Consider the following 24,787-nt stretch of genomic DNA (forward strand, 5'->3'; position numbering starts at 1 on the left):
CAGCTTGATACCACTAAGTAGCCGTAACTTAGTTTTAGTGCTAGTATTAGGGGCTGTTTCATCATCTATTTATTAGTCTTAACTGACGGTTAAATGTGATGCCGTCTCCATTTGTTATGTTCGAATGGATGGTGAAACAGCCCCTTAGTCTTATTACTGTAAGGTACTCATGGAACCAAAATAAATCTCTTTCTTTCTTTTACCACACGTTCTTCAGAAAAAAGGAAGGGAATAAAGTGATCCTATAAGAGTCCCGTTTTTGTCGACTGAGTTCTGGAACCCTCAAAACTTCTAAATATGGTGCAGGCTGCATTTAATTCACATAACCTAAGCAATTTAGAAAACTTATAAACCCCCGATCTTTTCATTTCAAAGTTCAAAATCTCAACAATATCTAAACCAATTGTAATGAAAAATAGCTTAAAACTACCGCAAGGAAACTAGCTTTCACGTGAAAAAGATCGCATCGAAATCTATCCACTTGTGTCAGAGCTATACAATGCCACAGACGGACAGACATTTGTTAGTTCTTTACCTCAAAAGCACAAAGTCCTTGTAGCGATTCACCGAATAGCATTTCACCTCGGACTATCAAAATTTCAATAGAATCATGTACTTGAAGCAATTTTTCGCGTAGTTTTTGACATTAGCATAATTAATTTGTAGCATCTCATTTTTCGTGTAGTATTTCACCCTAGACGCATTTCGCCGCGATCGATATTTGCTTGGGGCTCTGATTAATTTGACACGTTTATTGATGTTTGCACTAAAATACACCAATACACACACCAAAAGACACAATGCGATACTTAAATGCACGATCGAGTTGAGATGCGACTAAAATTTATAGCGACTACAAAAATAAACGACTGTGACACAACGCTATGATTTGGTAAATCGCTACAAGGAATTTATGCTTTTGAGGTAAAGAACTAGCAAATGGAAATTTGGCGTCAAACCTACGTATAGCACCCTTCTTTATGCATCGGAGGTTAAAAACATAGCTAACTCAAGTCTTACATACATACATAAAAATCACGCCTGTATTCCCAAATGGGGTAGGCAGAGCACACGAAACGTTACCGCTTCGGAGCCACTTTTAGCAATTTTAGGTTTTAAGTTTGACAAAAACGGTACAATAGTGACAGGTTGCTAGCCTGTCCCCTACGGTGTACCTTAACCTATGTCCTCAGTCGCCTCTTACGACATCCATGGAAGAAATGGAGAGGTGTTATTCTAACCCGACACCACACGGGTCACCACTCAAGTCTTTGTACTAGGAAATCAGAACACTAAACACGAATCCTTTATGTCCAGAGATACAAGCTAGCTACCAGCTCGATCCACTGTAACTAACCACTACAACTTGATCCCGCAACGACCCGACTAACTTCGACATTCGCCCACAAAAAGCCAACACGCTTCATCCCGTCAGAGCTCTTTCTAAACTGGTCAAAAACCATTTTAAGTAGACACCTCAAGCGCTTCATTTTCCTTTACAAATTGGTTGAAGAAAGGGTAAATTAGGGGTCGACGTAGTTTGGTTGTTTGCGAGAAGATGGATGAGCCTGTGGCTTAACAAAGGATGAAATGTAGCTTGAGATAAGTATCCGAATAGCTGGTAGGAATTGGGTCAAGAGTGATATCGGCTTTCGAGGCAATTAGAGCATGTTTGAGGCTAGGAAGGATGGATAATTTAAGAATAAAAGTACAATAGCGACCACGGAATACCTTAAGGAGCTTCTAAATGGTTGAGAAGATTAATAAAAAAGGTCAAGTGCGAGTCGGACTCGCGCACCGAGGGTTCCGTACAAATTTGTACAAATAGATCGTTGATCCGACTGTTTTTTTCCTCTAAAATATAAAACATGAAAATATATAACACAATGGGAAAATAAAAATAAATGAACAAAAACAAAAAAAGTGTAATTATTATTCTGGGATTCGAACTCGGGGCACGCGTAGCCAATCAACTTTTTTACCGACACTAATCTGTCCGCGACATTTTTCAAACAATTGCAGATTTTTGTGAGTAAACATGTTTTTTCTGTAATTTAATAGATGGTGTACATGAATACATGCCATCCTACGTAACTTCAACCTATTAAACCGTGAAATATCTTGTTGGAAGTACGATTATTTGGTAACGCCAGAGACAATTTTGGTAACGCAGGAGACGTCCAAAGTGTTGGTAAAATAGTTGATTGGCCCGTGTACCACTATGCCACTTTGATCTACGCAGCGAGTGTCGAAATAAACCATCGCTTTCGAATGAAGAATTGTACTAAAAAAAATTTTTTTTTTAATGTACTTGTGCTGTAAGACCTTCCTTCTTGCCGAATTTCATGATTCTAGGTCTACGGGAAGTACTCTATACTTAGGTTTTGATTCCACTGCGACAATGTCATACATGTCATGTATGAAGAATAAGGTTCAAATGGCCGTATAATTTGATTGCGTTAATGTAGAAGCTTTATTTTTTTTACATACCTACTTAATACCTCCACGCGTTCCCGAGAAAAAGGTCAGGTGATCATATAAAGGTTCCATTTTTCCTTTTTTAGGTACGGAACCCTAAAAACAGTGAACGCCTTTAGGAGTAAGTACGTAGTTAGCTAACTGTGACTACAGCGATTTTAATATTTTGCATTTTTTTTTACTTTTGACTTTAAATAAAACTTATGACGCAGACACGAGATTTTACAATTTTTTTGAGACAGAACGCCAAAATAAGGTATATACGAAAATTTAGGTAATTATCTTTCATTTCGAGATTGATCTCATTTTCATGCTACCATGAGTAAACTACAGAAAACCACATCTAAATTGGTCAAACCGGTTTTTTTTATAGTATAGGGAGCAAACGAGCAAACGGATCGCCTGATGGTAAACGATTACCGTCGCCCATCGACATCTGCAACACCATAAGAGTCACAAGTTCGTTGCCGGCCTTTTAGGTAGGAGTACACTCTTTTTTTAAAGCTTGAAAGTTATAAATATCGGTCCGGGAATACCGCAGAGCTTTGCTGTGGGAGGCAGGAAATTTCTGGAAAAACGCACAGTAGAAGACTGCCAACCATCTATATGGTTCTGGAGATAGATGGGACATTCGTCTGCGCACAAACATACAAACAACCTCTTACCTTACGACGCAGCTTCTCCGTTCCGTCGTAGATAAATTGTTATCGTTATCGTTATACCTATCTAAAAACCATCGCCGATAAACTATAAACTCATTACAGAAAACCGCATTTAAATCGGTCGAACTGTTTTGGAGATGAATGAAAACATTTCTATGCGCACAAACAAATAAACAAACTCTCACCCTAAACGCTTAAACCTTTTCCGTTCTGTCGTGGATTCAAAAATTCAAATTCAAATTCAAAATTCAAATGATTTATTCAGTAAATAGGCCGCAATGGGCACTTTTACACGTCATTTTTTAAACTACCAGCGCTTTCGGAAAGACCATCAGTGCCAAGAAGAATGCGCCGCAAGAAACTTGGCAGAAAGTCATTTTTTCATAATAATATAATTACAAATAAAATACTTAAAAACGATATTATACAATTAAAGAAAAAAAATACAGGGATGTATGGGGTCCCTTTAGTTACAATACCAAACACTAACTATATCTAAACTATATCTACGTTCAGTGGAAGTGTAGAATGCTTCCACCGTCATAAATTTTAAAATAATAATAACAATAATTTAGTTCTGAAATAAAGGTACATTTCAGGTCAAGTAACCATTAAGCTTTTGGATTTCGAAGGCAAGTTCACGTCTGCCGCCCCCAAAGTTAGCTCACACGCACTCATGTCATGCTCTGAAAGCAGAGCGGTACCGAGGGCATGGTATTGCTTTAGTTCCCATAAGCTCTATGGGATCCTCTTGGGAACTTCAAACATGGGATAAAAACAATAAATTAAATACTTAAAGAAAACAGCCCAAAATTCTATCATCCTTCATCGAATTAAGACCACGAAATGCAAACGTACCGTAAAACAAAGACGATCTTATTTTCACTAAATGCCAAGGGCTCCTTAAGGAGCAGTTCTTCTAAGAAATCGGAGATCATTGGCAACTGAGGGTAAGCGTTCGGATGACCTGGTTTCCGGTCTGATGGGTGAAGATATCAAATTCGTGTAATCTAATGGATTTAACTGTCAGAATTTGGAGTCCATCCTGAGAGAATGTTCTATTATTGCTGGTGAAATTTTTCATTTCATTCCTAAGTTGCTTATTTTTTTAACCGACGCCGAAAATTTCTTAATTTGAAAATAAATTTTTGAAATAGTGTTCGATTCAATGTTAATTTTTCTTCATATTAATTTTATTTGATGTACCTATTTATTTTGATCGTGTACGTCTCAAAGTTTTATTTCTTTACAAATCGGACCATACTATCTTAAGAAAAAAATGAATAGTACACAACTTGAGTTAAATTGCGTGTTGTTCAATGCAAATCAATAAATCATTCGACCACATTTTTAATTTTCATTAAACTTTTATGGAATAATCGAGAAAAACTATCAAAAATGCAACGTTGCCAGCTCAGCAGATATAAATGCGCCCTGATCGACACACCACTGGAAACCAAAGGGCTGGCATCTCTCTCAACGAATCGCTACAAGCCTTTTGGGCACCGTGCCACGGGGGCCTTTTTAGGGTTCCGGAGCCAAAATGGCAAAAACGGAATCCTTGTAGTTTCGTAAAGTCCGTCTGTCTGTCTGTCCGTCCATCCGTATGTCGCAGACATTTTACTCGAAAACCAAGATATTGTATATCAATGAAATTTGGAGTACACAGATGTCTTGTCAAAGCTGATATTTAGTTTTGTAATTAAATTACAAAAATAAATAGTTATAGGGGGGGCACTCCATACACGTAACAGTAATTTAAAAAAAATTAAAGTCGCATCAATGTATGGTACACAGTTCGACTGCTCTTTTGAAAAGATACTAAGGTTTCTCAAAAACTTTTTTGAAATATTCGCTCCCAAAGTAGCCTAAATTGTGCCCCCGCCCCCTCTATCTTGTAAACTGTTTGTCCAAAAAATATGGAAAAAATATGGAAAGGGAACGCTTAATAAATACTTTCAACGAAAATTGGTTTCAACATGATTGAATATACCGTTTTTGAGTTATTGCCGAAAAACTGCACTTCTCAACAAAAGGACGTAAGTGCCGTGAAGATACGCTCTTTTTCTGATAATAGATTTTAAGACTGTAGTAAGGGTTTTAATTGTGTCATCACGCACATAATATTTTTTTTTCGTAATGGCTGCGGAACCCTATCTTGGGCGTGTCCGACACGCTCTTGGCCGGTTTTTTAGATTTAATTTAGTTGGTAAGTATTAAGTTTTTAAGTTGGTATTTAGTTTATACTTAGCTAGGTTTTACTTAGGGTAATTTTTTCCTTTATATGTGTATTCTTAGCCTTATTAATAAATTCCTTCTGTTAAAAAAAACCGTAGGTAAATTATAATTATGCTTAAATACGCTGTGCCTAGGTGCGCTAATGTAGGTGGGTGTTTAAAAAAAATGTACCCTTTTTTTGAAATTTTGGATAAAATATGGTTTTTCGTAACTACTCATAATAAAGAGTACAATCGATTCCGATAGTTTAAAAAATGTCTCCATTTTTTCGTACAAAATTTTACGAGTCAGTTTTGTCACGCCCTTATACTGAGTGTATAAAAAAACGTCGCAAAACTGCCATTTTTGTTTTTTTTTAAAGTATCGGAATCGATTGTGCTCTGAATTCTGAGCAGGAAACCATATTTTTTCCAAAATATCATATTTTTCAAAAATATATATATATAAAAAAGGGTACCTACACTTTTTTAGTACAGCAAACGTACAGTGCAGAATAATATCACCATTATCAAGTATACTTGATGTGATGAGTAACCATCTGACGCCTATATAAATTAAATAAGGTATGTTACAAGCTTACAACCTCATTAGATTCATGCAAAAATATCCTCAAAGCGGTATTTTTGGGTTGTTGTGCTCAGCAACAATACTCGTAATTTCAGGTATTTTAATGACCGTGTGAAATAAGCGAATGTCAGCCTTAGATAAATTCTGTTTGAGTTTCCACCGGCTCATTATTATTCATCTATTACTTATATAAAAAAAAAACATAAATAAAAACAGTGTCAAAATTTAAAAAAAACTCACCGTTTTGTCCAACAGCCAGCTAGCAGGAACTATCAAAGGCACGTAGGTGACCATGTAAACCATGGAAGTCCAGGACACAAATGTACTCGGCACTCCGTAGTAATTCACCACAATGTCATTTATAATCGTATACTGCACCCACTGCATAGAATTCGAAGCAGAGTACAACACAAAAAGCGCCAACATAAGCCATCTTATTTTGTATACTTTATACGTAGTCTTTTGCGTGACTATATCCACTTCCATATTGTCCATGACACTTCCCGAAATCACCTCAACTTTGGGCTCCTCAGTGATCCTCCTATTGCTCCGTACGTAGACATCTTGGATAGTCATTTTGGCGCGACTGTAATAATTTAACAGTTATTTCCACTGCAATCTTTAATTTAATCCCGTATTAGGTCGATGTTTGATAATGATTATCAGTCTTCTATAATACCACACATCTCAGATAAAGTCGTGTGATAACGTTGCTATATCTGTATATAAATATTTAGGAATTAGAATTTAGAATGCACGCGTACGTTTTTTTTTCTAAATTATGTATCTCAGTCTGGTCCAGTGTTGGTCGAATTCAGCCTTGATTTTTTAACGTTAAAGGCAGTTTGAACACTACGAAATTGAATTAATATAAAACACTATTAAATTGTTATTATATTGAAATAGTTCACAAATCTATTCGTGAGTCAGCACAATATACTGTTTACGAGCTGTTTTTGTCGCGTATCTGTGAATCATTGGTTTTTAAGTGAGTTTCTAGTGTCGAGTGTCTCTTTCGCAGTATCGATTACAATCTACCTACTACTTATATTTATCATACATTTTTTGTATAATAACTCGCAGATCGAAATCATCCGTGCGAAACATATATACGCGGGAAAAAAGCCAAATAATTCTATAAGTTTTTACATGATTTGCGGTTAATTAACAGCAGACATACTTTTAGGGTCCCGTGCGTCAAAAAGATATGTTTTATTAAAAAAAAACATAATACAAACGGAAATGGTGAGATGACCTCTGCCCTATTTCACGATGCTACAAGTTAAGCGGTAGTCTTTGTTTAACAGTATGCATTGAAAAGAGACTACCGCTTGAAAATTGTAACTTGTAACTTCCTGAAATGGGCCACTGGACGCGAAACTGAGCCAGTGCCCAAAATGGCTCTGGATAGGGAGTTATTTTTTTATGAAGGTCGTGTTAGAGCCATGTTTTTTGGTATGAAGATTAAAGTTTCTTACCATCTAGGTATTAATCTATGCGGGAGTCTAGAGGAGAAGACTTTGCCCAGCAGTGGGGCACACACAGATATAGATTACACTAGATAACGCAAAAACTTCAATCTGTATGAAAACCAACCGTGTCACTTTTTTATATCTACTGTGACGTCTCAAAAGCGAATTAGCGATCTGAAATCCCCGATGTCCGCGCAAAATCGATTCAAATGCGCCGCCCGCCCCGCGCCGTGGGGCTCGAGTCAGTCACTAGTCATGATTAGTCAGTTAGGTTAGCGGTCAGTCTTTGTATGGGGCCAACCTCGATGTTTGGTCGGGGTTCGGACACGCGAAGTAGATGTATTTGCGTAATCTAGTGTAATCTATATCTGTGGGGGCACCGATATAGGCTAAGTAATCGTAGGTAAATAAACTGTTAATAATACAAACTTGTTTACCCAACTACCCGAAGGAGGGTTATGGTTTTCGAGCGCTTGTATGTATGTTATGTATGGAAAGCTGTGAATGAGACTGGCACAGGACCAGGAAAAGTGGCGTGAAAATGAAGAGGCCTCAACACTGGGTCGATGTGGGCTGGTTTGAGTTTATATATTGTATATGTATGACTTTGGTCCTCTCTGTAGTCAAAATGGCGTCCAAAAAGAAAAATATGTAGGGTTTATTTTAATTATAATGCTATGGGTATGAAATGAAAGCTAATAATTAGCCCATTCGTAGTATCGTATCGTTTTTCCTCATAATATAAATTAACACTCAATGATACCATACTACCATGATCAATACTTTGTTTTATTCAAAACGGCGCACTTACTGACAAGATAACTGTCACTTCTATCTGTCAAATTGCACACAATATGTTGCTCCTCGAAAAAAAATGAAAAATTAACTACGATCTGGTAGTTAATGCTAAACTTTAAATTTATTGCAATATCGATTTACACCACTAAAACCAACGTCTGGTTACTTTTTGTGTCGGTATAAAAATAAACACGCTGTTTGTATCGCTTAGCTTAATGTGCCTACCAATGAACTGTCATTAACACTCAATTAAATCAAATACAATGTCGTCTATGTTTTTCTTTGTAGCACTATCAGAGCCGAATGATCTAAAAAACGTGCACTCAAATACACAATTACCAATTCACAATTTATTTCCAATCATAAATGTCACGATGACAGACGAAGACCACCAACTGGATTGACCGTCACACGACAACTGTCAATTTCTTTTCCGAACGAACACCAAAAAATATTACCGTTCTTAATGATGTAGGAGATAATTGACTAACTGATACGGTACAGCGAGACTGTACTGTCCAAAACCAGTGTTGATAGATACATTTTTTACTTTTAATGAAAACCACACATAAAATTTCAGACATGTCAAAAATGTAAAGGATTCACAAAAAAATCCTCAAGAAAAATAAAATAACTATAAAAATGGGTAAAGGGAAAAAATAAAAAATGTTAATATTAACGAACTGTGTAGATTTGAGCGAGTTTCCTAGAAAAGAAGAAACTTAATAATTTTATTCCTACCTACCTACAAGCAAAATGTCTATGTAAATGGATAAATGTCTTGGAAAATATCCAATAATTTAGTCTGTGACTGTTGCTAAATGAATAACAAATTCGAAAGGTCACAGTATCTATCTAAAATCTAAGAATACTTACAGCCATTTTTAGTCTAAACATAATATCCTTTTGTTACTGACTTTGATAATAAGGTGTGTTACTAATATTTTTCAATTACGGGTCATCTAATAAGCATGTTAGTATAATGTGACAGAGCATTTCTTCTATTAAACTGTACAGTTACTTTTGCCCCTCGCTGACGGGACAGAATAACAACAAGAAATAGTTAATCTACCCAAATATAACAAGCACAATAATCAATCACACAAGCCCTGCCCTTACCGAGATTCGAACACGGAAAATCTAACTTCATATTGAGGATCACTAATTAGGCTGTTCGGTCGGATTGTGCGCACGCGAACTGAAGAAAACCAGCGCAGGCCAGTATTACTGCACCACATACGACCGAAAAGTAAGATGTCTTGCGGGCAATATTTGTAACAATTACGTTTCAATGATGAAACAAAAAAAATATACACAACTATAGGGTTGCCAGTTTGCGAGATTTATTCTACGAGAATAGATACAGTGAAATCGTACTTAAATTGTAAATTATGAGAGCTTAGATGTTTGTTTGTTTGACGTTGGAAGAGGAAGGCCTAGACGAACGTACCACGATCAAATCGAGGACGTTCTATAGATTGACCGGGTCAGGAGTATTCTAAACCGACGTGCATGCATGAAAAGATTGATGAATGTAAAGGAAGCGAGAGTTGTATGCCAGGATGGTAGCAAGTGGAAAGTCGTACCTAGTCTCTGCCTAACCCGTTGGGAAAGAGGCGTGATTTTATGTATCTACTAGCTTTTGCCCGCGGCTCCGCCCGCGTGGTATTCGGTTATCGCGCGGTGTTCCCTCGGGAACTGTGCATTTTTCCGGGATAAAAAGTAGCCTATGTCACTCTCGGGCCCATAAATATCTCTATGCCAAAATCACGTCGATCCGTTGCTCCGTTACAGCGTGAAAGACGGACAAACATACAAACACACAAACACACTTTAGCATTTATAATATTAGTAAGTAAGTATGGATATATTATGAAGATGTTTGCACGAGACCGGCCTGAGTGGAGAGCTTTGGGGAGGCCTATGTCCAGCAGTGGACGTCTTTCGGCTGACATGATGATGATGATTTTTAGTCATCTTATTTTCTGGCAACCCTGACATATTTTCAATTGTTTTGCAGGTTGTCGGCATTTTGGGTCGAGACAAAGAGGAGGGTTCACTATTGTGTTCTTACACTGCTAATGGCATACCAATATATATTACGTGTCATTGCTGTTATAAATAAATTATTTTCTTTCTTTCTTTCTTTCTATTTATGTATTTTAGCATGTTAGTGTCCTTTTTAAGTTCTCCCTCTTTTTGCGTCAGGGGCAAAAAGAGTTGTGTGGTGTGTTATTAAGTTTGATGCCAATGTCTGTGTGTCTGTCGGTGGCATTGTAGGTCTCAAACAGGTGGACCTATTTTTATGTGACTTCTTTTAGTTAAAATCTAGTTTAATATTGGTAGTTTTCAACTGTATGATCGAAATAGTGCCGATGTAATTCACTAGATGGCATGACTGGTTACCGAGGTGACCATGGACGTAAGACGCCATTTTTTAGGGTTCCGTAGCCAAAACGGCAAAAACGGAACCCTTATTAGTTTTTAAAGTTTTGAGGGGTATTGTAGCGTTTCCCAATTAAATGCTTGATTTAAACAAACATTGGAACATAGGACCTCCTCCTTTTTTGAAGTCGGTTAATTATACGAGTACGGTTCGACTTACTAGGTCAGTTAATAAAGTAAGTCAGAAACGGACCAGTTGGTGTCAATGTTTTCGGAAGATCTTTTTTAGGGTTCCGGGGCCAAAATGGGAAAAACGGAACCCTTATAGTTTCGCCATGTCTGTCTGTCTGTCTGTCCGTCCGCGGCTTTGCTCAGGGACTATCAACGCTAGAAAGCTGTTATTTTGCACGAATATATATGTAAACTATGCCGACAAAATGGCACAATAAAAAATTCAAAAATATTTTTTTTAGAGTACCTCCCATAGACGTAAAGTAGGGTTTTTTTTTCTCATCCAATCTTGTAGTGTGGGGTAATCTTTAAAAGTGCTTTTAAGTTTTTTTTTAGTTGTGACACTCCAACTGAAGCAGCGCTTTGTTTTTTTTTTTCAGTCAATCTGGCAACCCTATTTCATCACGTCTATTTTGCGTGACATTTATAACGTTACAATAAATCTCAGTTGTAAACTGTTAATTGATAAAGACGGACACAGATTCAAGTTCATGGCTCGCTGACAATGTCCTTTCTGTGTAAGGCCACCTATGAGGCGACTGATGGCCGTCACTGATTAAAGGTCGCCACTGTTTATAAGTTCCCAATCCGCATTGGGACCGCGTGGGAACTTAAGCCCAGTGCCCAGCAGTGGGACGGTATGTAGGCTGAGATGATGATGATGACTATTAATCATAACAGGACTACAATGACAGGTAATAGTAGGGGTGGTGGCCTACTGGTTTGACCAATGGCCTCTCAAGCGAAGGACCTTGTCATAGTTACTTTAGTAAATTACGTCTTACAGCAGGTAAGTACGACATAAAATATGTAGTCGAAAACAGCGGATGAAAAAATAATTTAATTTTTTCATGCGATGTTGTTGCCGTGCTGAACTTGTAAAAGAGGTTTTCCAAATAAATTATAATAATAGTAAATAATAATAAAATGCGTAATCTTGGCTCTCACATCACTTTGCTGCTTGTAAAACGTGGATAATTAATTAATAAGGGAGAGAAAGGTGCAATATAAAAAAATATCCTAGTAAAAGTCATAGTTTTTGGGAAAAATCGATTTTTCTGATTTTTTAAAAAGGTATATCCACACCATTGGTATTATATACAGTAATTCTACTTCATTTCTAACTCTACATTCATAATATTGTTTTAGTAATATGTATTTGTCAGTTGCGCTTTGACCATCAGTGGTGTAGCGGTATAGCACGCGGTACGGATTACCGAGGACCTGGGTTCGATTCCCAGTGATGGTCTTATTTTTATGATTTTTCTGTGCATCTATCTATATTTCAGTTTGTATTTTCAATTTCGGTTTTACGGGATGACCGTAAAAGTAAAAATTTGGAATTGAAATAAAAAATACAAAAAGATTCCAAAAAACCAATCTTAGTTTTTAGAAGAAAATGACACATTGACAGCCAAACGGCCAGTATTAAATTATGGAAATAGTATGCAACCTAGCCAAAATATTTAATTGGTGCCTGTTGCAGTCGTAACTTTTAGACTGGGCGCAATAAAAAAGGGATTTAAAAACACAAACACATCCTGATTTAAAACATAGTGTAATCGGTTCTACTCTCGATTCTGAGCAAACTACTTTCTGGTTTTCAGTTATTAAATTAACACCTTGTATATATATAAATATCAAAGCTTGTACTGTGGATACTAGGCAATGGATAAACATACTTATATTATCGTATTGGTATCATGGGTTATGTTATTCAGTATGACCGTCTTTATCGCTCTTAGTTATTCTTGATCACCGATTAAAAATCATCGTGTATATGTCGGCGGCCGATCGTAAAATCCGCCAAATCAAAAAAATCCCAGGAATATCGTGAAATGGCGCCATTTCATAATATGCCTTAAAGTTGGGCAGGCATTATCACGATGTGCCTGAGAAACAATATGGCAGATCGATTAGAGCAACGCATTCGTCGATATTCATAGCTCTCTACACCGGGCACATCGTGATATGCCAAAAAATAAAAGTTTATTTATATTTTTTTCGGCATATCACGATGTGCCCGGTATTCGAATTTCATGATCTGAAATTCGAATTTCATGATCTGCCTAAACTGGCCAAATCATGAAATGGCGGCGTTTAATGATATTCCTAGGAATTTCATGTTTTGCCTAAACGTCACTAGGCAAGTTTTGAACGATATGGCGGATGTCCCTTAGCCAATTCACGAAATGGCGCTATTTCACGATATGCCTAAGAATTTCGTGATTTGGCGGATTTTACGATCGGCCGCCGACATATATATACTTACAATAGGTTTATAAGTATTTATTATCAAGTCGTAAATTTAGTCGTTTATCTCAAACTATTTTAATGGCTCTTTGATCTGTAGGCAATGAACTACATAACGTAATAAAAAGCTTTAGATAAATACTCGTATAACACCGAGGTATTCTAATCATTAGATTGCATTAAAATTGTATTTAGTTCAAATTATATTTAGTTCGTTTTGTAAAAACATCATAAAAATATATATATCATGGGACACTTATGACACTAATTGACTTAGTCCCAAACTAAGCAAAGCTTGTACTATAGATACAAGGCAACGGATAAACATACATAGATAAATACATATAAACATCCAAGACCCGAGAACAAACATTCGTATTATTCATACAAATATCTGCCCCGGCCGGGAATCGAACACACACACAGATGCAGTGAATCCATTCGCTTCGTATTGTTAACCCCTGACGCAAAAAGAGGGTTGCTATAAGTTTGACCGCTATGTGTGTCTATGGCACCGGATCTCTTAAACGGGTGAACGATTGAATGCGGCTTTTTTATATTTGAAAGCAGGGTTTCTAGCGATGGTTCTTAGATATTTATGTTTTAACTTTTTGTTGGTTAGGTTATCTTGGAAGTGTTCGTATTTTGTCATTCTACTTCATTCAGCAGCCTCAGTACCATCAAGACAGCGTAGGGAGCCGCATCGAGGTATAAATAATCATGAGATATTGACTGACAGTGATTGGCGTTTTAGTTAAGATTTTATTCGATTCTTGTTTTCACTAACATCCATACTAATAATAATATCGACGGTAGAAAGCATAAACGCTGTAACCCACACCTTTACCAAAAAATTTTATTGCATATTTCGATTCAGTTTTTTTTCTGCGTCGAATGCTGTAACTCTCGTTGCTCTACGACGCTTAGAAGTTTCTGGACAGCGTAGGATTTTTTTCAATTTTTGGCTATTTATGGTACGTCAAATGCTGTAACCGACACGAAAAACGAATAAAAATAGAGTCCTGTATCTTACTTCATACACGCGGAACAATATTCATCCACACGATGTCACTTACAGCGTTTAGGCGTAATAAAAAATATATCATACGTGGGTTACAGCATTTACGCTGATCGAGAATGTATTGCAGGAGTGTTAAAGCATTCACTGGGAATCAAAACAACTGAATACTTAGGGTTACAGCTTTCTATCAAAAATTTTCAAGGCAGTTCCCGGAGCATTAGGATAAGATTCATGACGTTACAGCATTTGAAAATGCATAATATTATTGTTAGCAGTCAATTTACATCAATTTTACAACGCTTTTATTAGCTTTTCATGTATGTTTTTTTGTAACCGACTGCTTTGAACTCGATTTTGACCCACTTTAAACGGTCAGATTTAATTTAAACTCTGTAGACTTACTTATTAGTTATTAAGAACCGATGACAATACAATAATAATAAGTTAATTATCAAACTAACACTAAATCTTCTTTAAAAAAAACTAACAATATATCTACTAGGTACTAGACTTACTAGCGCCCCACCCCGGCTTCGCACGGTCACAAATTTAAAAAAGGTCCTATACAAGACACCTCACAAACATTTTTCAGCTCCATTTCCCGCGCAAACGGAACGCTTTTTTAATTCGTATCTAATATTTTTTGAGTGGAATGTCCGATTATTTAGAATAATTCAAAAAGTGATCTATAAGTATTGAAATATTCTTGAATATGAAGTAATTTATTTGGATAAGGATTAATGTAAAGATTAGATAATATGGTTTAATTTTGGTCGGGATTTCTATCAACTTTTAAAACGTAAAAAAGTACCTGTACCTAGTTATAAGTGACATAGTTACAATACATGGACATATCGTTTTTTTCTAGATACCGATATAAGGCTTCTTCTTCAGCCTTTCTTAAACTTCTCGGTGTAGGCCTCCTTCATTTTTTTCCACTCGTCGCGACATTGAGCTTTTTGGATCCAATTTGAACCAGCAACCTTTTTACATCGTCTTTCCACCGCATCTGTGGTCTACCCTGAGGTCGCTTTTCCCCCCATGGCTTCCACTCTAGGAGACGCTTGCATCACGACTGTTCACTCCGGGCCACATGTCCAGCTCAGTTCCACTTTAAGCTCGCCACTCGTTTTGTCACGTGTGCGACTTTGCTTTGATCCCGAAGCTATTTTTTTGTTTTGCGGTCCATCAGCGACACTCCTACCAGCTTCTTCTCCACTGCCCTCTGGGCCACTTGTAATCGATTGATCACGTCTTTCGTGAATTGTTTCAGCACCATAAGTGAGCACCGGCAGGATGCACTGATTAAATATCCTGGCTTTTTGTTCCGCAGAAATTTTGTTCTTAAAAGCAAAGTCCAGTTTCGAGTATGCTGCCCACATAAGCCTTATTCGTCTGTGAAGTTCACTAGTTTGGTTATCTTTGCCCATCCTGATCTCCTGTCCCATCCCAGGTATACGTACTTCTTTACCTGGTCTACGGTGGTTTGGTTGATGGTTATGCTTACGGTATTTCCATCCATGTTCGTCATAATCTTGGTTTTTTCCAAGTTAATTTCCAAAACAACTTGTAAAGAGACGTCACTCAACTCTTGAATTATTACCTGTAATTCTTCTCACGGAGAGAAGAACTATGTCATCTGCGAACCTTAAGTTATTCAGTCTAGCTGCTGCTATATTTAGACCTCGATTTTCCCATGCGAGTTTTTTGAAAACATCTTCCAGAACCAGAGTAAACAGGTTTGGATTAATTGGATAATTTTTCCTTTGTTAGTTCTGTTTTTTTTTTTCTAAGTAATAAAAGCTTGTTTTTGTTACACCTCAAGTTACATTATTAAAGTTTTAATAGTACGAAACCCTAACTTTTTCTGGTAATAAATAAGGTGTGTATGTCACTTTGGGATAGTGTAGCATTTTAATGCAGGAAAAAAAATGAAATCGGTTGGTACCTATTTTTCGAGTTTGTTCGTAAGAAACGTCCAAAATTAGTATAGACTAGTATAGATATCCAAAAAAATACAACAAGTAGTAAAAAAACTTGAAAAATCTCATTGACAAAATTGATTCCACAAGTAAGTTCAGGAGTATTTGGATTGCCAGCAAGTAAAATAAAAAAAAAAACAAGAAACTATCGAAAAAGACGCGGATTGCGAAACATATCAAGACGCATAAAAACACATTTCCTTAAATTATTTTGTCGTTTTGATTAATTACTGTTACGATTAATCAATAATACTAAATAAAATAAGTATTTTCCATTTTTAAAGTCCCATAATATTTGACCAGTTGCTGATTACGCTAATTAATTTTACAATGATTGGATTGATGTAAGCTGTTACTTCAATTTCATTTTTCATTTTGAGAATCTAAACCAGCTTACAACACTTTATATGATCATAAGTACTGTAAAGTGTCCAATTACGACATTTATGCTTTCCCAAAAAAATACACTTTCTACTATTTCATACATTAGTGTATTGATGTAACTGCGTTTTCGTGGTCTAAAACAAAATATTCAAATGCTGTAACCCACCAAAACTTCTTTGCTGACTACTTTAGAGAAGATTTTTACCAAGAGAATGATAGCCTAGCCAAATATACATCATTTGTCAAAGAATGGTTACTTTAGGCCAAAAGGATCAAGAGTTATGATTTTTTTAGTAAATTTTAAAAAGTTTTTTGGCTCTGGTGTAAACTTTACACATTTTGGGTTACAGCGTTTATGCTTTCCACCGTCGATATACTAAATGCGATAGTGTGTGTGTTTGTATGTTTGTCCGTCATTCACGTCGAAACGGAGCGACGGATCTACGTGGTTTTTGGCATAGAGTTAGTTTATGGGCCCGAAAGTGACGTAGGCTACTTTTTATCCGGAAAAATGCACAGTTCCCGAGGGAAGAGCGCGCGATAACCGAATTCAATGCGGGCGAAGCCGCGGGAAAAGCTAGTCCTTTATAATATGACTAGCGAGAGTCGCAGCTTTGGGGAAAAAACTTTTTTCATTTTTTAGCTTCTATGTTTTCAACGTCGCACCCGTACGAAGACAGAGTGTGTACGCTAGTTTATAATATTTGTACAAGCATATACCATTTAGAATTAATTAAATTGTTTCAAATTAAATGTATTCAAGAACACCTAACTTTGAGACGCAGTCGGTGGAAGTTTTCAAGAGGCAATTAGACGAATTATTTTTAGCTCAGTGCCCAGCCCACATGAGTGCCTCTAGAAGCTTTCATCTAGTGAAGAATCATTCAAGATCTAGTCCCTGTAAACGAAGAAATTCAAATTGTCATGAAACAAAACGAAATTGCATCAACATGAAGCATTGACATCTATAGTGGTACCTTACGGCACATAGATGTCGATCACTTGATGATGATGATGATGATGATGATGAAACTATAAAAGTATAAAATATAAAACAACAAAAAGCAAGCACAAGAGAAAGAAATATAATATTAAATGTTAAATTGTGTGCGAAAAAGTCCTGCCTCAGCATAAATGCGGACACCTGCATGGCTACTACGAAACTCGTAAATCGAAGTTCGTATCGTACCGTCGCTCTCACTCTCGTATTAAACAATATAAGCGTCTGAGGGACGGTACGATACGAACTTCGATTTTCGAGTTTCGTAGTAGCCCTGCTGGGGTGGAGTCAGCGCTGTTCTTCCGGCGAGACCACACTTGAAGTCTCTACTTATCATATGGTGGTGATAATTTCCCATTAGATTGACTTCTCATAAAAAAAACTTATAATATCGATCGAGAATGCGGGGTGTTTGTGTGTGTGTGTGTGTATGTATGTGCCCCCAACGGGCCCCCAATAAAAAAAATCCGGCGAACAGCGTGTCAGACACGCCCGCAATAGGGCTCCGTAGCCATTACGAAAAAAATAAGTAATAATTTTTCTAAGGATTTCATATTTTGAACGGAATATTCCAAGTTCTGGTATATTTTATACCTTAGGCTGCTATTTACTCTTAAACTACTAATAATTCTCAAGAAAACTTAACCGTTACAGTTTTCCTTGTAATTTTAATATACTTACTACCATCCTGATTTTTTTTTATTTTTCCACCAACCGGTTTAGATTTTAGGGGGGACGACACTCGATTTTAATGAAAATGTGCACTTTAAAGTTGAATATTTTGCAAACATATCACTGAATCGAAAAATCGTTTTAGCAACCCCCTAATGGTTTTAAAATACCTATCCAACGATAACCCACACTACAAGGTTGGATGAGAAAAAAAATCACCCCCACTTTACGTCTATGGGAGGAACTCAAGAAATAATTTACATTATAACTATTCTTGTTTTCTTTGCCTACATATATATTCTTGCAAAATTACAGCTTTGATAGTCCCTGAGCAAAGCCGCGGACGGACAGACAGAGAGACAGACAGACATGGCGAAACTATAAGGGTTCCGTTTTTGCCATTTTGGCTACGGAACCCTAACTAAAAAGGGGGGTGTTATAAGTTTGACGCCAATGTCTGTCTGTGGCATCGTAACTTTCAAATGGATGGACCGATTAAAGTGCGGTTTTATTACGTGAAAGCGAGTTTCCTTGCTGTGATTTTTAGCTACGTTTCGGATCCGTTTTTGAGATATCGAACTTTCAAATAGCAATACGGTTTTTGACAAGTCCTAATTTTGCCATATCTTAATATTATTATGAAAATATAGATAAACAGATAGTGTTTAGCGAAGAGAAAATTTAAATCGGTTGAAAATTGGATTTAAAGTGATTTTTTGAAAAATCTATATACCTGTCTCTTTCTCAAACGCATTTCTCTATGCAGCAAGTATGGCGGTACTGGCGTGTGACGTCACATGCCAGTATGTCTTTCTCTGCCTAATCTTGAATATCAAACCTTTATAACTTTGTTATTTGTAAAGGTAGCTTAAAAATTGTTTTTCTATTCGATAACAGGCATTGTGTAGTTTTAATTTATAAAATATACAAAATAGTCAAATACCGTATATTGGGAATTTTCCAACTTTTTAAGTTGTTTAGGTTATTGCAATAAGCAATATTCAGCTTTGATGAAAAAGTTAGCACCATCTACAGCAATATCCGGGCCTCCCCACAGCATCGAAAAGCCAATACGAGATAAAAACACATCTCCATTCACCGTCATCAATCGAATCGATACTCAATACATTTCGAATATGCAGCGGAATCAAATCAAATCGCTCTTATTTGAATAATAAATTGAACCAAAGCGGAATTTCTAGAAAAATCGACGGCATTTTAAACAAATAATAAAAGTCTGTTTGCGATAAATTATTTTCCAGTACAGTTCGCTGAACAAAAATTAAACCGAAATATTGGAGAGTCCGCAAACGTAGAATTAAAAAAAAAAGTTTCGTGAAAAACTGGAAAAATTCTGGAACTTTATCCCATTAGTTAATTCGAATGTGACTGGCGTACGGTGTACAGCAGCCTGCAGTTTTATGCGTGTTTTAAGGCTTGAATTTATCACTACCAACCATTTGATTTATTGTCTGTAAAAATGGAAAATGGTACCATCGAGTGGAGTGGTAATGGTAACGTCGTGGTGCCATGATGTGGAATCGTTTTACAATACGACGTCGTATCGTGGAAATCTAGGAAGGATTGCACCGTCGTAGCATGACGCGGATATTGTATCGTGAAACCATCTGCGTCGTAGCACGACGTGATATCGCATCGTGAAAACATGCCGCATCGTAGCACGACGCGATATCGCATCTTGAAACCTTGCCGTGGCGTAGCACGACGTGATATCGCATCTTGAAACCTTGCCGTGTCGTAGCACGACGCGATATCGCATCTTGAAACCTTGCCGTGTCGTAGCACGACGCGATATCGCATCTTGAAACCTTGCCGTGGCGTAGCACGACGTGATATCGCATCTTGAAACCTTGCCGTGGCGTAGCACGACGTGATATCGCATCGTGAAATCATGCCGCATTGTAGCACGACGCGATATCGCATTCTGAAACCCTGCCGTGGCGTAGCACGACGCGATATCGCATTCTGAAACCCTGCCGTGGCGTAGCACGACGTTATATCGCATAGTGAAACGACGTCACGTCGTAGCTGGATGCGATATCGTATCGTGTTTATGTGTAGGTAAGAGCCTTTAGACGGGATTTTAACCCGATTTTTTTGGCTGACCATGCTGAGAGTACTAATCCATTTCCGTCATGGTCCCAACTAATAAGCAAATAGTGGCTTCTGTGCCCTTAGTGTAAGTTTTCGGTTAGAAAATACGTCTCGATCGCGTTCGCGTTAAAATCTTAATTTGTATGGAAACACGAACATCGCAAACGTTCCGCTAGAGGCGCTGTTCATGTTTCTATATAAATTGAGATTTTAACGCGAACGCGATCGAGACGTATTTTCTAACCGAAAACTTACACTAGGGGTACTGGTGCCGTCTGTCAAAATTATCACTCTATGGCGTAGTTTTTTCTGATGAAAAACTCATATTTCTATACCTTTTAACTTTTGGATTCTTTAATATTTCAACACTCCTCATCCCGACCGTAGCAAAGTTTGACTTGTACTGTCAAAAATATCTCAGTCCATGGAACTCCCATTTTTTTCTATAAACTTTGTCTTCTCCCTTTAACTTTTGAGACCTTCAATATTTTAACACTGCTTATCCCGACCGTAGCATTGAATGAATGGCTTTAAAAGCGAAGTTATTACGTGCCGGTATAACGAAATGGCGCGGTGCTAAGCGACTAATCTTTCCGGTCTATTTGCCGGAGAGCGATCCGATATAAAACCGGCACGGCGAGGAACGGTGTCTTCGGGCTTTAGTGCACAATTGGTTAAACGTTGCGGTGGCGCATACCCTTATTTAATCTTTATTTGAAAACGATATACTGGGTGATGTGACTAGTGTTTATTTCCTAATTTCCTATGATTTGTGGGCACATTTTTCTTGACATGGTGGAAGATTGTGTTATTTACAGAGTTACAGTTTCTTGTTTCTAGGTTATCTAGTAAAATTAAATAGGACGTCTGAACAATAATCGACAATATCATCAAACATTAAAAAAACGTTAATTGAGATTGAGATTAGGTAATTACGTGTCCCAAATCACTCAGTAGGTACATAGGTACTTAGGTAAAACGCTTCGCTCGCTAACGAGTCTGGCAGTCTAATGAAGGGTTCGTGATAGGTTTTTTTTGACAGTGAAAGCATTTTAAACTTCCACTGAACGTAGATATGGGTTTATTTAAATTTTATCGTGATAGATCTCATCTCCAAGTCCATCGGTAAGTCCAACTTCGAGAAGGAGGTCAATCGTCGAATCCAACTCGGATTGGCAGCGTTTGGGAAACTCCGCAATGTCTTTTCGTCCAAAATTCCTCAGTGCCTTAAGACGAAAGTCTTTAACCAATGTGTGTTGCCAGTGATGACATATGGATCCGAGACGTGGTGCTTTACTTTAGGCCTTATAAATAGGCTCAGAGTTGCTCAGCGAGCTATGGAGAGAGCTATGCTTGGGGTTTCTCTACGGGATCGAATCATAAATGAAGAGATACGTAGAAGAACAAGGGTCACCGACATAGCCAAGCGAATTAGCTCGTTGAAGTGGCAATGGGCGGGCCATATAGCACGGAGAGCGGATGGCCGTTGGGGCCGAAAAGTACTCGAGTGGAGACCGCGGATCCGCAAGCGCAGGGTAGGACGTCCACCAACAAGATGGACGGATGACCTGGTTAAAGCTGCGGGTTCACGGTGGATGCAGGCCGCTGCCAACCGAAGCAACTGGAGGTCTGTGGGGGAGGCCTATGTCCAACAGTGGACGTCCTACGGCTGAGATGATGATGATGATGAGATCTCATCTCCTTTTATACTCTAAACATCTTAGAATCAGTACTTAGGCTGCGTTTACACCATAGATGATGAGAGGATGTGTTGTGAGGAATGGATTTGTCATGAACCAATAAAATCGCCTCATTTACCTATCCTCGCTCCGCTCAACTGTTTCCACTAGAGCTGTGCTATGCGAGGACAAATAAATATTAATATTAATAAATATGAGTCGAAACTAGCATAATTATAGCTCTCTTTTAGCTTTTCAATGGATACTTGAAAGGGTTCAAAGAATAGTATCATTCAATTGGCGACCTCTGTCCGGAACGATAGGGTCAGGCCCTTCGCCCCTTCAGGGTCAAAGGGATTATAAAAAGGGAATAGTCTTTGCTACCCAGAAACTTTGCAAAGTTCCGCCGGCTTTGCGAGCTCCCAAAGTTCCCAAATTGAATGAATAAAATTTAACGGAGGAGGATGTTTTTACGCCGCATTCGGGGTTTGGGATATTAATATTTTTTTATTGGGGAAGGATAAGCGAAATGGGTATGCGTCGTGTACTCGTGTATCAAAGTGAAATGATGGTATTTCGCTTACTAACCTACAACAATAACAATCACTCTGTCATAATTACCAATTCACCTGCGCTGGCATAGAACTACGCTCTACGTTTTGAATGATAGGTACTGATGATCTTTCATTTCACGTTTGGCTTGGAGTCTCGTTAGCAAGCCATATATACTCCAAATAACCCTCCTTCGGGGAGTCGGGTAAAATTCCGATGACAGTGTGTTTTTTTCTTTTTTAATTGAAACAAAACCTACTTCTCTACCACTCAAAGGTTGACTGGCAGAGATCCCTGCAGGGTAAGTCCGCCTTTGTACTTAAAATTTTACTTTTATTTATGTTACCTTTTTGTTTTCCTTTTTGTACAATAAAGAGTATATAACAAACAAACAAAAGTAAGTTTTTGGTAAAAATTACATTTTGCGTACAAAGTTTGATTAAGAGACAGACAGACAACGGGACAGGTGAAACTAAAATAAAAGCTAGTAAAATATGCACATAAATCCGGATAAAGTTTCGTTTGATATCATCAGGCTTTACCACGAAGTGCAAAACTCGAACTTCGCATGTTGCCGTCCCGCTGACGCGAGTGAAAGGGACGGTGCGATACGAACTTCGATTTGCGATTTACGACTATTTACTAAAGTGACGTCCCGGGCCCAACTGCTTTATATTTTTAGAAGCTTTTATTAGCTTCACCTGTCCCGTTGTCTATCTGTCTGTAATCAAATCTTGCAAGTTAAATTTGACCAACTTCCAGTAGTCAGATTGACTTGAAATTTGGAACGCTTAAGTATACAATAATCTAGTAGTGACAGTGACATACTGGTAGTCCAGCGATGATCGTCTCCGCAGGATGGAACTCTTCAACAGTTAATAGCATCGACTTGAAATTTGGTATGCAAATGAATTTTGGGTGACAATGCAATACAGTCAACAAAAAGTAGAGTCAGCAAAAAAACTTGTATTAAAAATGAAATTTTCATGGTTAGGTTATTTTTTTGTTTGATTGACAAATAAAAATACATGTCCAACGTTTTTAGGGAACTAGGAACCCTTATAGTTTCGCCATGTCTGTCCGTCTGTCTGTCCGTGGGCACTGTAGCTCTTAACGGGTGAACTGATTTGAATGCGGGTTTTTTTATTCGAAAACAGGTTTTCTAGCGATGGTTCTCAGACATGTTTTATTAAAAATCGGTTTAGCCGTTTCAAGATCATCAGCTCTTTTTTTCGCTGCGGTAGGAATCTTAGACACATAACACGGGTACATCTATCTAATATAACGACGTTCGAAATAAAACGTTTCCAAGATGCCTTAGCCTTTTCTACTGCAATGACACGAGATTATATTTTTTCTACTAGACTTAAAAACTTACTAAAAACTCACTTATGTTGCCGACTACAGCAAACATGCGAAAGAGACACTCTATCCTAAACCTAATCAAACATGTATCAACAAAAACTGTTCGCAAAATCACTAAATCAACGTTTTATAACACCAAAACACTATTCACTTAAGATTCACTTATTCAATTCACTGTTCACTTCTCGCGGATCGTCAGCACACTAAATGCCCCGTTTATTTTAAAGTGGCTTCAATATTTCCAATCATCAAATCAGTGGATAGATTACTATCGACCAATGAGAATGGGTGTGCAATCAAAAAGGATACTGTGTTTCTACTTTTATTAAGTTATTATAAATAAAGTCTGTTTTGTTTGCCGACAAAAGTAAGGTTATGTTGTGGCGTGACAGAGGTTCAATACGCATTGCGTAGTCAGCCACCCTTATAAAGTATATCTTTGAAAATGTAACGTAGTAAGTATCCGTTGGAGTTGTTGTAGTTTGCGTCTTACAGTGAGTGGAGCAGGATTGAAATTACAGCGATTATAATGGTACCAGGGTTTTTTGGGTTTTGCGAGAATTTGCGAGAATTTGCGATGTGTCATGTGTCTGTCTGATGTCTGGGCAATGAGGGTGAATACTAAAAATAGTTTTTTTCGCGAAATTTTGGGGGATTCGATTTGTAGCATTTGAAGATGGCGGATGTAGACAATATCTAATTTTGCTAGTTCTGTTTCTTTGGCTAGTTGAAGTATATTTTGATAGTGTTTTATGCAGCGATTAACCTTAACAGTGAACAGTGATCCAAAATTCTATATTGCTCTTGTGTCTAACTTTTTAATGCGCAAGTGGTCTCCACGTGGATTCTGGAATTTTAATATCAAGTTGCAAAAACTACAATCACCGTACAAAGTGCCTCTCAAAGAGAGTTTAACCTCGACACTGGCGAAAT

At 37.5% G+C, this 24,787-nt stretch overlaps 1 protein-coding gene across 5 annotated transcripts in view; it reads right to left on the minus strand.

Moving 5' to 3' along the window:
• Nucleotides 1-24,036, minus strand: part of HisT (Histamine transporter) — a 112,537-nt gene extending 88,501 nt beyond the window's left edge. Inside the window, exons 1-2 of one of the 5 annotated variants that reach the window (XM_074102004.1) lie at nt 23,879-24,036; nt 6,186-6,912 (exon numbers count right to left, since the gene is read on the minus strand). In XM_074102004.1, the coding sequence (XP_073958105.1) occupies nt 6,186-6,521 (336 nt within the window). In that variant the 5' untranslated portion in view covers nt 6,522-6,912; nt 23,879-24,036. The other 4 variants (XM_074102005.1, XM_074102008.1, XM_074102007.1 and 1 more) reach the window with 4 other exon arrangements.
• Nucleotides 24,037-24,787: the final 751 nt, after the last annotated feature.

Source organism: Choristoneura fumiferana, chromosome 18, assembly GCF_025370935.1.
Source record: "Choristoneura fumiferana chromosome 18, NRCan_CFum_1, whole genome shotgun sequence".
Taxonomy (NCBI): domain Eukaryota; kingdom Metazoa; phylum Arthropoda; class Insecta; order Lepidoptera; family Tortricidae; genus Choristoneura; species Choristoneura fumiferana.